The sequence below is a fragment of the Lepisosteus platostomus genome, chromosome 3 (assembly GCF_059453375.1).
Source record: "Lepisosteus platostomus isolate fLepPlt1 chromosome 3, fLepPlt1.hap1, whole genome shotgun sequence".
NCBI classification, from domain to species: Eukaryota; Metazoa; Chordata; class Actinopteri; order Semionotiformes; family Lepisosteidae; genus Lepisosteus; species Lepisosteus platostomus.
The window spans coordinates 23,368,339-23,380,889 of record NC_142613.1 but is presented as its reverse complement, the minus strand read 5'-3'; the positions used below and the strand labels follow the sequence as shown (position 1 = coordinate 23,380,889).

The following is a 12,551-nucleotide window of genomic DNA, read 5'->3' as shown; positions in this document are numbered from 1 at the left end:
ACACGTAACAGAGAACGATTATTTATTATACTAAAAGCGGGGCATTTATTCATACACCATACTCTTTCCTTACCCTAACCGGAAAATGAAATAACACAAGACAAACGCATCTATACTGCACTACGCACCTGAGATAAAACGAATGTGAAAATAAACTGAACATACAAACATTGTTACTAATTCCCTGCTTTACTACTAACAATAAATTATCATTATCGTACCCTTTTAACTGTAGTTTATATTATTACTAACATTAGTAGAACTAGTTACAGAAGTGGTCAAGTCTAAATATAATACGTGAAAACCACTAATCTAAGCATATCTTAAACGCAGCTTAAAGACAATTTTCGTCTTTAAGCTCTATAACTTGCATTAGGCTAAATTAAAACTGTTTATACGCCATTAAACGTATTCGTCTTGTGTTGTTCAACGGGAAATTACTATTCAATAGAAAACAAAAGAAAAGAATACCTTTTTCCCATTGACGAAGAACACCAGCTCGTCGCAAGTGGAATCCGAAGCCATCGCGTCCCCGATCAGCAGGGCAATGAAGTGCAGAATCCTACACAGGTGGATCTGTGCTTGAATTTCGAGGTTTTTAAATACCTGCCCATTTCATTGAATACTGGGAAATCTTACTGAACTTGTCGCTTTTATATAACATATCGCATGACAGAAATGTCTCGTCTGATTTATATTATTTACTAATAACAATTTACATATAAAAACCTAAAGTTACTTTTCTCGTTTTCTCACACACTTTGGCTGTTTTAAAGTGCGTATCTGTTTATAACAGGTTTATTTTTTGCTTTTGGAGATTTCACAATTTGGTCCAATAAAATGAATCACAATAACAATGTTTTTGAAGTTTCTGGTTCGTATCACTATTCCTTTTTTTTGTACTGATGAGGGTCTGTGGCACTCTGTAAATAGAATTGCTTTCTATATTGTGAACGAAAATACAACTTCGATAAAAAATACATTTTAATGCTACCTAATTCATATATATGTATATGTTAACGAAATGTACAATGTACTGTACTATCAGTTTTTATATAAAATGCCCTTGGTGTTTAACAAGTAGGATAACAATGAACTTCTTGTGTATCAGGAAAATGTATCTAAACACCTGATTTATTTATTTAAATCCATACACGGTGTAATTCTTAAGCATTTTATTATTTTTTGCTGTCTTATAAGAAAATTCAAAATTAGTTTTAACCAGGATATAAAATAGAGACTACAATATCTAGTTCAGCTGCTGGTCCAGATTGACCAAGTACTGTACTGTAGGTGTTGCGGTTCAGTGTTGAAGGGGGTCTCATACTACGCACAACACTTTGGGATAATTTGGGAGGGAAGGAATTATACTAGTTAGCTTGGTATTAACTCTTTTTTGTTTAAAATTTTTCTGACACATTAAATTCAATTAGCCAGCAATTTGTTTCTTAAAGATTTTCTGCGATCTTTGGTTACAGTAACAGATTGCAGTTACATTTTCCTTCACACAATAATCGAAACTGTACAAGGTGTGTCCTAGTTAAGCTGTGGAGAGCAGCTGAGCGGCTTTTCGAATTCTAAACTTGCGTTACAGCTGGGGTCTCAGAATGTTATACCTGCCACAGCTGTATCTTGAGACTTTTTACAAGTTATATTTGATGTAGGTATAGCGGTCTGTGACGTTTTGTGAGTGTGAGAAATGAAAGGACCGTCTACATTGTGAACAAAAATACATATACATTTTGCAACATTCATGTAATGCTACCTATGTTATACACGTGGACAGGGACAGGCAGTTAATCGAAGTTAGTTTTGCACAAAAGATGCCAGTAGATACAAGAATTTCCAAGTTCAAAATAAAGTCTTCGATTCTTACATTAATAAAAATGAGTGAAATCGTGTGGACGATTCTGAATGTGTGGTTGCGGGGACCTTTAGACATAAATCAGTCCACACCAATAGAACCTAAGATTCAGGAGCTTAACTTGTTTTATTTAAGATAAAGGACAAGAAAACACCTAGCTCATTTTAGCCCTTACAAAATGTCAACCTACTATATGTAAAGTTCGATTACATTTATCCTCGCTTAACCAAACAACTTTACTAACAGGGTGGTTACACTGCTGTGGTCTAAATGTTCCTACTCTCCAACCAGCTACCGCCATAAAAATATCCCCTTTTATACTCAATAACTCAAGTGGGAATTTGCAATTAAAACGTCACTCTATTAAACACCATGTGAAACCAAGTACACATTCAGTTAAGTGATTCCTCGGCATATTTGGCGGCCTCTAGTGGTATGCCATTGGTCGTTACAAGACTCTGACCTGCAGACACTGCCACAAACGGTGGTAAATGTTTTATGAATATAGCCCAATGTCTTTTATAAAATAATCTTGAATCAAATCTGCTTGTAAACCATTGACAAATCTGTCCCCTGGGCCCTAGATCATCTTTACAATAAGTGAAGAATTAAAAGTTCTCATATATCGAGATAATCTCCTTTTTTTGTTCAATTAGTGAAGTACAGTACAGTCCTTTGCAATCGTTAGTGCTCTGGGCTTACAGTTAACCTGTAACTTGGTTTACTGCTTGGAATACTGGTCCTTTGGTTTTGAGAAGTTCCAAAACTTTAAAGTTTTTGAATGGATGATGTTCTCAAAGATGAGACCTCCTCTAACAGGTGTTAAGGGAAAAGCATGAAAAACACGTCAGAAAAGTCCTTTGTTTGAAACTTGACCAAATTTGAAACAGTTTTTACAGTAGTCTTCAGTTAATTACACATTGAAATGAATCTTAAGAGGATTAATATTGCAGCAGAGGCACTTTCCACTGATAAGAGTAGGTTTTATTTAATTTAATCCTCTTTTTTTCTAAACGTACAGAATTACAGGGACACCAGGGAGAGTAGGAGTTTATTACACAGCTGGTCTATAATACACAAAACAATAAACAGCCGCAACAACTCTGTGGGCAGGCTGGTCTTTAACTCTGCTGACTGCCACTTGAGACTGTTAAAGGCCTGTTTTAGTTTTAGAGAGCAGGTAATAATATTTACAATAATTATAGATAGATAGTTAATTATAGAATAAATAATTGATAAGGTATTCAGAAGGCACAACTCACAGGAGTGTTATTAGTTTGTCACTTGGTACACTGGGGATGTTGGTGTTGAGATATGTTTGCAATATTTTGGGAATAAAGCATCTGCTTTGAGAATTATTTGCCATTGTGAGTTTTCAGTTGCACAGATCACTGGAGCTTCCTTTGGGTGGGGTCTGTCACAAACTCTTTTTGCTTAATTGAAAACTCTGCTGTACCGGTATTTCTTGTTAAAGGAATGATGGGATGTACAGCAGATGACAATGTAAATGAATGTGTTGTGTTGATCCCACCCAATTCTTAGTGATGTTTGGAACCATGCATGCAGGTGATACACTAAACCTTGTTTTAGAATCTTTAAAACATTGTTTTAGAATTATAACATCATGATCAGGTTAAGGTACATACTTACTAGATAAAATATGTTTGGTGTTTGAAAAACTGTAACCAAATGTTTGTATAAATGATAACATAGTTATACAATGTGATTCATATTACACAACCAACAAAGATAAGGTCTCATAATTTAAATTACTTAATGTTAAGTGATGTGACAGTACATGTCCTTACAGGATTTTTAAAGTAGGAGGGTATACGATAGTCATACATACTGTACACACAGCTGTAAGCTTAAAAAAGTGCTTTTTATTATACTGTGCAGTGAGGGAAATCAAAATACAACACAAACCAAAACAAAAACAGAGCTCCTTTTTGAGCTTCTGACTGTATTTTTCACATAACCCCTTTCTATCATACCAGACAGCCTACTGTAGCTGTTTAATACAATTTTAAAACACTTCAGTCTCTCTCTGAGACCCTTCAAGAAAACAAAACGTCCACATCTCAAGAACTCCTAGCTCCTAGGCTCACAGTTCCACAAAACTCACCGATTCCTTACGATCACAGTCAGTTCTTCCCCCCCGGTGAATGAAGCAGACAGAGGACCTGTCTTGTAACCTGCTGACAGCTGATAACCTCCAACAGGTAACCTCCAGTTACTGCTTTTTAAATGATCATCTCACTTGTTATCCAGCAACTGGGAGCAGCTCATTTCTCCAAAACCTCCCACAGAATGTAAATCAGACAAGGTAGCCATCTTGTGCTGTGCTCTCGCGGTGGTTATGTGTAAATAATATACACAATATTAATAACCAGATTATTAATGCCATTTTTAGACACCTATCTCTCATCAGAGTTTGGGCATTCTGGTGATACTGTACAGATCTAGATACATCTGAATTAATACACCTACAGTTTTCAAACTTTTAAGTTTTTAGTTTTATTATATCTACAGTATGTAACATCTATAATGTTTGTTTGGTGTTATGGGCTAAATCTGACAGCTCATCTCATAATATGAGACTAACCAGTATTATAATGGCAGAAACCAGAAATTGATAAAACATATTCCAAAGCTAACAGATATATACTGCTAATGTGGTGTCACAAAATGCCCAGAGGATATACAGTTTTGATATCTAATACAGAAAAATATTTTGATGAAAAAACTTTACAAATTATTTTACTTTCTGAAAAAAAAAACAGATGTTTCAATATTTGTTTGAAAAAATTAAGCCAAAAAGGGATTTAATGGCAAGAGTCACTCCATCTCCCACTCCTCTAAAACCCTCCTGTGCTTCCCAGTTTCATTCTTCAGGACCACTGTGTTACTCCACACCCCTGGAGGACTCATCATTCCACCTCGCATTACAGCACAGTTCCTAATTGGCCAGTTTACCTCAGTCTATTCAAGGCTGCTTTACACACTTGTCTTTGCTCAGTATTAGATTTATCCTGGCTAGAGCTACGCTTTCTATCGCTGCGACTTTCTAGTTGTTAATTGCTTCCTGACCCTGGTTTGTTCCCCGACTACGATTTTGGCATTATACCGATTGTACTGGTTTTGACTCTTGGCTTCCTCATGGCTTCCGGCTCCGCTTCTGGTTTTTGTACTTTTGCCTGGCTTGATTACCTATGGCTTACAGACCTCGGATTGCTCACTCGACTACGCCTCTGGGAAATGATCTGGTTTCTGCATAGGGTCCTCACTACTACTTCGTAACACACTGTACCTGCTGGTTTTCGTTCTAGTCAGGCTTGTTAACTGAGCCCTTAGACTAATGAGATACATATTCAGACCTTTTTCAAGGTATTTATCAGCGTGACTCGTCCGGCCTGTGGGTGGAAGTACAGTCCATCACCAGTCTCTGGCAGCTTGCGGATCAGGCAGATTGGCACAGTTTTAGAAACCTGCTGCCACCTTTGAGTGAGTGTAGGCAAACTCCCAGATGCTGACAAGATATCAAATTATTGCTGCTGGCTGCTCCTATCATGCCTGGCTTTCTTCTTTCAGCCCTTCTTTTCATGAGCTCTTCATTTGGTGTCAGAGGGTCACAGAGTCATCGCCAAACGTGTCCATCCTGGCGCAGCGCTGTGACCCACCACTGCCTCCATAGAGGCCCAGCGATGCCTGACCCCTTCAGCAGACATCTGACCACCTTCTGCTTTTTATTTGGCCACAGGGCGTTCTGATTCAGCCACCTTAACCAGCAGGCATCTAAAACTGACCCAACTGACCCTCTACCAGGATCTACCTGGGGGGATTCCAACAGGGTACAAGTCACCTTGGGCTGGCTGTGAAGGGGCCTGGACGAGATCTGCATGGCTTGCCCCTCTGTGTTCATTCATATACATCACCTCAACGGCTCCTCCTTGATCAGTGAGCTCTCAGGTCCTACAGCTTGCCTTGGACCCTCCAGCTCTGCACTCTCCTGTTTTTGTGCACCTGTAGCTCCACAGGTGATGACTGTACTGTATTCATTCCTTATAAAGAACTGCTGGGCTCCCTTCCGCAATCCTGGCTTGCTGAAAAGGAATACAATCATTATCCTTTTAGTCACTCTCAGCCAACCTCCTTTTGTCGCTAACAGTTGGCATAGATTCTATACAAAGGAGGGTGTGTTAGAGTGACATCCCCCTTGATGATGATGATAATGACATTTTTTTTTCAGGGCTCTGAAGAAAGCCCAGCATTATCTAACAACTAATTGATGACCCCCCCACTTTTTAATGTTACACTAATAAATAAATCTATATTTATTTTAATATAAACTCTGGGTATTATCTTTTCACATGCATTTAGATCCTCAGTTATTCTGTTGTTCCAAACGACCGTGTCTTTGCTCCGGGCCCTTACTTCTAGGATTCGAGGGGGTGACATTACTATTACTATAACACGCATTGAGCTCAGCGCACTGTGCCCTGTTCCAGATACAATCCTTACTTTGTCTGAATTGGGGAGAAAATATTGTGTCAGGTAACAAAACATGACACCTGACTTCATCACATACCTAAAAAAGATACTTCTAAAATCAGTTGCTTTAGTGAATTTAAAGTAGTGATTTCTTGTGGATAGAAGCATTTTAATAATGCAAGCTCCCTTCATTTACTTTACTCAATCTATAATGCCACACATATGTACAAAATCTCATATCAAATATACGACATTTTGAAACAAAAAGCTGAAAGATGTTCCCTTTAAACACGCAGAAAACCCTTGCAGATCAAGAGTGGGTAATAATAATAATAATAATAATAATAATAATAATAATAATAATAATAATAATAATAATAATAATTGCTTACACTTATCACTTATATAGCGCTTTTCTGGACACTCCACTCAAAGTGCTTTTACAGGTAATGGGGACCCCCCTCCACCACCACCAATGTGCAGCATCCACCTGGATGATGAGATGGCAGCCATAGTGCGCCAGAACGCTCACCACACATCAGCTATCAGTGGGGAGGAGAGCAGAGTAATGAAGCCAATTTATAGAGGGATAGCCAGAGTCCTGTAGGTTTTACTGTAGATGTGTCTTGTGCCTTTCAAATTAACACCTGATTAAGTCCTGAAAACCACAGCCGATGTAACGCCTAATCCATTTACTTAGTTCAATTAAACCATAAAAATTTGGAAAAAGAAATAGTGTGCTCATGGACTGGAGTTACGTAGTCTTGATACACAGCATGTTATAAACGTAAACGGATTCAAGGAATAATTTACTACTACCACAAGATGGCGATAGGTCCTATAAGCATTTTCTTTTTTTAAAAAAAAAGGCGCTAGGGATGTAGACAGCTTTCAGCGGAAGTGACAAAAAAGTAGGAAGTTGAAGATGGAGGCTGCAGTGTTCATTCTGTCTTTAATCGATTGTTGTGCTTTAATTTTTCTGTCAGTTTACTTTGTATCCTTTAATTTAAAGAGTTGAAAGCTTTGTTTGTAGCAAATCATTTTGGCGTTACTGTAAGGGGTCTTTGATTGCCCACAGTTTATAAATTGTGGTGGGTAGTTTCGCGGTACTGGTCTGTAGAACGATATTGTTCAGAATACACTTCACAGTTTATTACATAAGTTTTTGATAAATTTATACTGGATAGTTGTTTAACCTGTTAAACCTGGCTGAATTAACTTGATTTAGTATTGCTGGTGATATACAGATTAGGTTGTTTTCTGTTAAACAACTGTGATTGTGCAGAACGAAATGGTGCTTTTCTGTAGGTTTTCTAATTACATTTGACATGCCTTCGGTTTTTAGGACTAGTACTAGCCAACCAGGCACTGTTCATTTCAGCCGTCCTCTGTAATTACAATTGTTTGCTGAAATCTCTCTTTATTTTTTACTATTTACTGTTCTTGATATTCAGGCTGAATAGTCAGCTTTTGCAGTGTCTACAGAAATACCAGTATTACCATGTGTTTTTTAGCGTAGTTTGAATACAAAGAGAAAAACTTATAGGGGCATTGCGTTACAAAATAATATAATTTATAGTAAATTAATACTGAAGATCGAATTTTAAAGTAATTGTAAAAGAGGCTTGGTTTCTGTGTTCTATGTTAAGCTTTGCATCTTATTTTAGTGTTGACCAAATGTTACATTCAGCATTGCTACTATTAATGAAAAATAGAATGTGTACTGAAAGATGCTTCTTCTGGCGTGATTGCACAGGATGTACCTAACCACCTATGTGCTTGACATCTTATTTAGATTTATTACAGAAGAGTTTACAGCTGCTGTGTCTGAAAGAAGGAAACTGCCTGAGAGAGGTCTAAGACAAATTTCTTGTTTCAGCACGTTTCCTTAATTTGTATTGCAGATAATTACTCTTTCTGATCTAGAATGTGATTACATTAATGCAAGAGCTTGCTGTTCCAAATTAAACAAAGTAAGTTGTTTTTGTTTCAAAATGTTACCAGGTTTGTGTGTGTTTACCTGTTTTTTCAGCTCTGAATGTTGAGAAATGTCTGGTGTACATACAGTATGCACTAAAACTTAAACGCGGTGTAAGGATTTCTCCTGCTATTCAGCCTCTGCTAAAATAAATGTGATTTACACCTTACTGTTACATGGCAAGACATGTTTATTACATTATTCTGATTTGCTTATTACACCACCTCAAAGAAACCAAAAAGTTGGTTTCCAATCAAGATACTAAATACCTGATTACCACCCTGATGACTACTCTGGAAGTTCAAAAAGTGAAGGAATGAGCCAGTAAGTTAATTACTGAGTATGCAGGAAGGTTTATTAATAAAAACATGACACATTGATTTATTGGGTACAATTTTCTATGACGAGAAGCCATCGAATAAGAGAATTGTAAGATGAGCTGTATTGTTTGTCTTGTAGTGGATTGTGCCAGAATTGGTTGGTCAGGCGATAGCCACAGTTCTGATGCTTGTTTCATTGCATTGGTTCATCTTCCTTCTCAACCTGCCTGTTGCATCCTGGAACGTCTACAGGTGAGTTTCTACATCTCTTCTGTTAAGCCTCTATCCCTGGTGTTAGGCAAAATTCTAGTTCTAGTTACTTTAAGCCAATCACGTTCATGTCTTTTCTTATGGATCAGTGGGAGCCCTTTTATTCTTACTGGCCTCTTTAAGCTAGTCATGTTTATTTTGGATAGAAAAGCTTGCTTAATATAAGTATATATTTCTCATGTTTTGGTACCCAACACAGTTGTGACCAGTACAGGCCATTATTTCTGAAAGCTGGGTTAACCGTTACTCTGTGAGAGTTGATCCTTTTCCCTCTGAGGTCTTGACGTTATGGTAATGTAAATAGGTTAACCATTTGAAAAAAAAATCAGTGTTAGCTCCAGTAAAATGCAGGGATTCTGGAGCACTTTCGGTCCTGACCACTGTGCTTCCACATTTTTATGCATCATGCTCTTGAGCGTTTCATAGCACTTGATAAGTCTTATGATCCCCTATGTCTCTTGTTGCTTTTTTTAAGCAAAAAACAAATACTACACAAATTTAAATAAACATCACAAGATCACTGCACAGCTTGAACTTTAGTTGAGAGTTTTAGGTTATCTCCTGCTTGTTTTCTTAAGTGTATGCAATTGGACAGGAAACACACTTACAGCTGTATTCTGGGCCTGGATGTCCGACAGAATTCCATGCAGCAATATAAAAACAAAACTGTTGGCAAAATCTTGAGTTTAGTGTTGGATTTTTTAAGTTATTAAAGTAGAAATGTCATCCTGAAAAACATTTATCTGTGACTCATCACCTACCTCCGCTCTTCATAATCTTTTTGCAGGTGATGGAAATGAAATGATGCTTAAAATTGCTACAACTTTGACGTGTTGTGTAGACCTTTGTAAAATCTTGAAAACAGCAGTGTGTCATCCTTTGTGTCAAGGGAAATAACCCATGTTAAATCTAAGACAGAACTAATGATTGTTCATGCTATCATAAAACAGCTAAAAACAAATAAGGCTCATTAAGGTTTTAGCATAAAAATCACATTTTACAATGTATACTTTTTGTTTCTAAAAGATAGGCAATTCAAAGATATATTTTGTCAGAAATCTCAAAATTATTACTGGTAGGCCGGTTTTGTAGTGTTTTCCAGAAATGGATTGCAGAATGCACTTGGTTAAGAAAAATACTTATATTGTTTAATTTAGGCAGTAAGTATTGTGATAGTCAAAGTATTTTTGCCCTCTTAGTGCACAGAGATCATAATTAATGTCATTTTTATGCTGTTTTCATCCAAAAAGATCACAAAGTACTCTAGTAGAGGGACTCACTTCATAGGGAATGAGTGTTGGTTTTCCCTTCTTTTCTTCAGATTTTTGAAGGTCCCAATGGGTAATATGGGAGTGTTTGACCCTACAGAGATTCACAATCGAGGGCTGCTGAAATCCCATATGAAAGAGGCCATGATCAAACTTGGCTTTCACCTGCTGTGTTTCTTCATTTACCTCTACAGGTGAGGGCTTTCTCCATGCATCTTTTTTTGTGTATTTTACATGCAGCATTAAACTGATACTGGCAGGATTAGTACTGCCCAAGTCATTTGATGCCTTTTTGTCTATTACTGAGATTTGAATTGCCTTGTTTTTTTCCCCCGCTACTTGCTATTCAACATTCTGCGAAGCGCGAAATAACATAATTTAGAAGAAATAGTTTGTACTTGAAGTGCTGTCAAGTTTTCATAGTGCTGGAACGTGAGGAAAGATTGAAACAAGTAAAGGGATTTCTGTGTAGATGGAGTTGATAGATTATTCAAAAATCCAAGTTCAAATTACATGCTGGATAGTATAAAAATAGTTTCCAACACCCTTGTATCTTTTAAAGTAGTGAATTAATGATACTTATTAAACTAAATGCATCTTGGCTTGCATTTATTTTAAACATGAAATCCTTTCAGATTAATGCCAAATCACCAGGAAGTGAGAAATGGTGGAATTGTACAAGATGCATAGAACTGAAAAATAGTAGCAGGAATAAGTAAAACTTTAATATGTAGGTTTTTGGGAAAACTAGAAAGAAATTAATTTCAGCCATGGATTCTTATTTATGAGTGCTTGAAACAAGATATGACTTCCCTGCCCTTTGAATTTTAGTGTAATTTTTTGGTACGGTTTTTTAACTATTTTCTTTATTGTAATTAAACTTAAGTAGAATTGAAAGCTGAGTTAAGTACTCTGCTTTCCTGTTCCTTGAATGATTTCTTTGGTATAAGTTATTTTTTCCTCAAGTCCAAATGTGAAGCACTTTTCTGAAACTTGAAGGTAAATGATTAAGGTACGTTTTGAAGACTTATTCATTTTATAATATTTTGTTTGACAAATTCTAGTGTTTTCTTACACCAGAATTTTCATTTCTTAGTTATGTCTTTTAAATGTCAATTCTTCGGGTCTCATATTGACCCCTTCTTAATGGTGCACTGGTACATGGTCTCTATTAATTTTATTAATATCGAGTTTAATATGCTGCCAGTATTATCTAGCATTTTATCCTGCATTCACTAACCTAGCTCCTGTTTTCCACAGTATGATCCTGGCATTAATAAATGACTGACGCCCAATTCACCTTTCAACTCCAGCTGCCAAATCATAAGTCGTCTGCTCTGTTGAGCTGCAATCAATCTCAACGGTTCTCTTTTTTCATTATGTTTTTACATACACTGCCATGCAAGAATAAAATATCCCTGCAAAGTCATTAGAAATTGAATTTGAATAATCCATTTGTGTGTGGAGCTTTTTGCATAAGAAACACAGCTTTGTTTTGTGGTCACGACAGAGCTAAAGTGAAAACTGGACTCTGCAGTAATAAAAAAAACTTTATTGTGCCTAATGTGGTTAAACTACTACTTGCTGCATGATTGTGGAGTTTATTCTTTCAGAGCAGTGTGTATACAACAGCCCTAAGTAACCTATTACATGCATAACTTTGGTCATGTTCTCAAAAAGAAGGACTTCCCTAGTTGGTACATACGTGCTATTTTTCCAGTGATCAACCATGACGTATCCCCCGTCAGCAATGTTTTGTCCAGTAAACAAGCTATGTTTCTTTAAACCACCGTTACCTTACGATCCAACCACTCTGGAGCTCAATTTGTCCAGTTAAGTAACTGGGTCAGAAGCCAATCTGAATAAGGGCCTTAAGACTCTGTGAGCCTTGTGGTTTGGGGCTGCTTCCACCCCTTGCTGACTACATGCTGAGTGTTTTCCCATGAGTTTACATTGATGAGGTTTAGTCATCTGAGCCGAAGAACACAAATCACAGACCGCAGAAGAGCTGTACCTGAAAAGGAGACTCAAAAAAACTAATAAAACTCATAAAGAAAAGCTGAATTTCATGAATCACACACCAGAGAGGAGATGCACATATTGTACATTTGTTCATATGCCTACGAGGAGGTGGTGCAGTACTGTAGCACTTCTCTTTTCAAACAACAATCAGATTTACTTATGCCATGTTTGTATTCAGCAAATGTTGATTTGAAAGCTGCAGTGTTCGTTGTACAAAGATTTATAAAATATTCAGACTTTGTAGAGTTGATCTTTTATTTTTTAAAAGCTTTTGAGACATGCAAATATACATTTTGACTTTCTCCAAATAAAAGGTTTTAAAGTTTTTAGTGTTTATT

The 12,551-nt window shown here is 36.8% G+C and overlaps 2 protein-coding genes across 5 annotated transcripts in view; one reads left to right on the top strand and one right to left on the bottom strand.

The window, feature by feature from the left end:
• xdh (xanthine dehydrogenase) overlaps window positions 1–4,047 on the bottom strand; it is a 60,615-nt gene extending 56,568 nt beyond the window's left edge. For 2 of the 4 annotated variants that reach the window (XM_088624982.1, XM_088624988.1), the window contains exon 1: window positions 472–564. Coding sequence is in view for 2 of the 4 variants with exons in the window: in XM_088624984.1 (XP_088481110.1) it covers window positions 472–525 (54 nt within the window). In the remaining 2 variants the exon portion in view is untranslated. Of the gene's footprint in view, window positions 1–471; window positions 565–3,989 lie in introns of those variants that run through there. The other 2 variants (XM_088624984.1, XM_088624983.1) reach the window with 2 other exon arrangements.
• Window positions 4,048–7,207: 3,160 nt separating this feature from the next.
• Window positions 7,208–12,538, top strand: cnih4 (cornichon family member 4). The gene is made up of 5 exons (XM_088624981.1): window positions 7,208–7,349; window positions 8,260–8,328; window positions 8,793–8,905; window positions 10,245–10,385; window positions 11,452–12,538. The coding sequence occupies exons 1-5, from the start codon at window positions 7,281–7,283 to the stop codon at window positions 11,477–11,479; spliced, it is 420 nt and encodes a 139-aa protein (XP_088481107.1). The 5' UTR covers window positions 7,208–7,280; the 3' UTR covers window positions 11,480–12,538.
• The last annotated feature ends 13 nt before the right edge of the window (window positions 12,539–12,551 follow it).

Coding starts and splice junctions, on each gene's coding strand:
- cnih4 (XM_088624981.1), top strand. CDS start 7,281: ATGGAGGCTGCAGTGTTCATTCTGTCTTTAATCGATTGTTGTGCTTTA. Junction 8,329..8,792: donor GCTGTTCCAAATTAAACAAA/GTAAGTTGTTTT, acceptor TTTGTCTTGTAG/TGGATTGTGCCAGAATTGGT. Junction 8,906..10,244: donor GCATCCTGGAACGTCTACAG/GTGAGTTTCTAC, acceptor TCTTTTCTTCAG/ATTTTTGAAGGTCCCAATGG.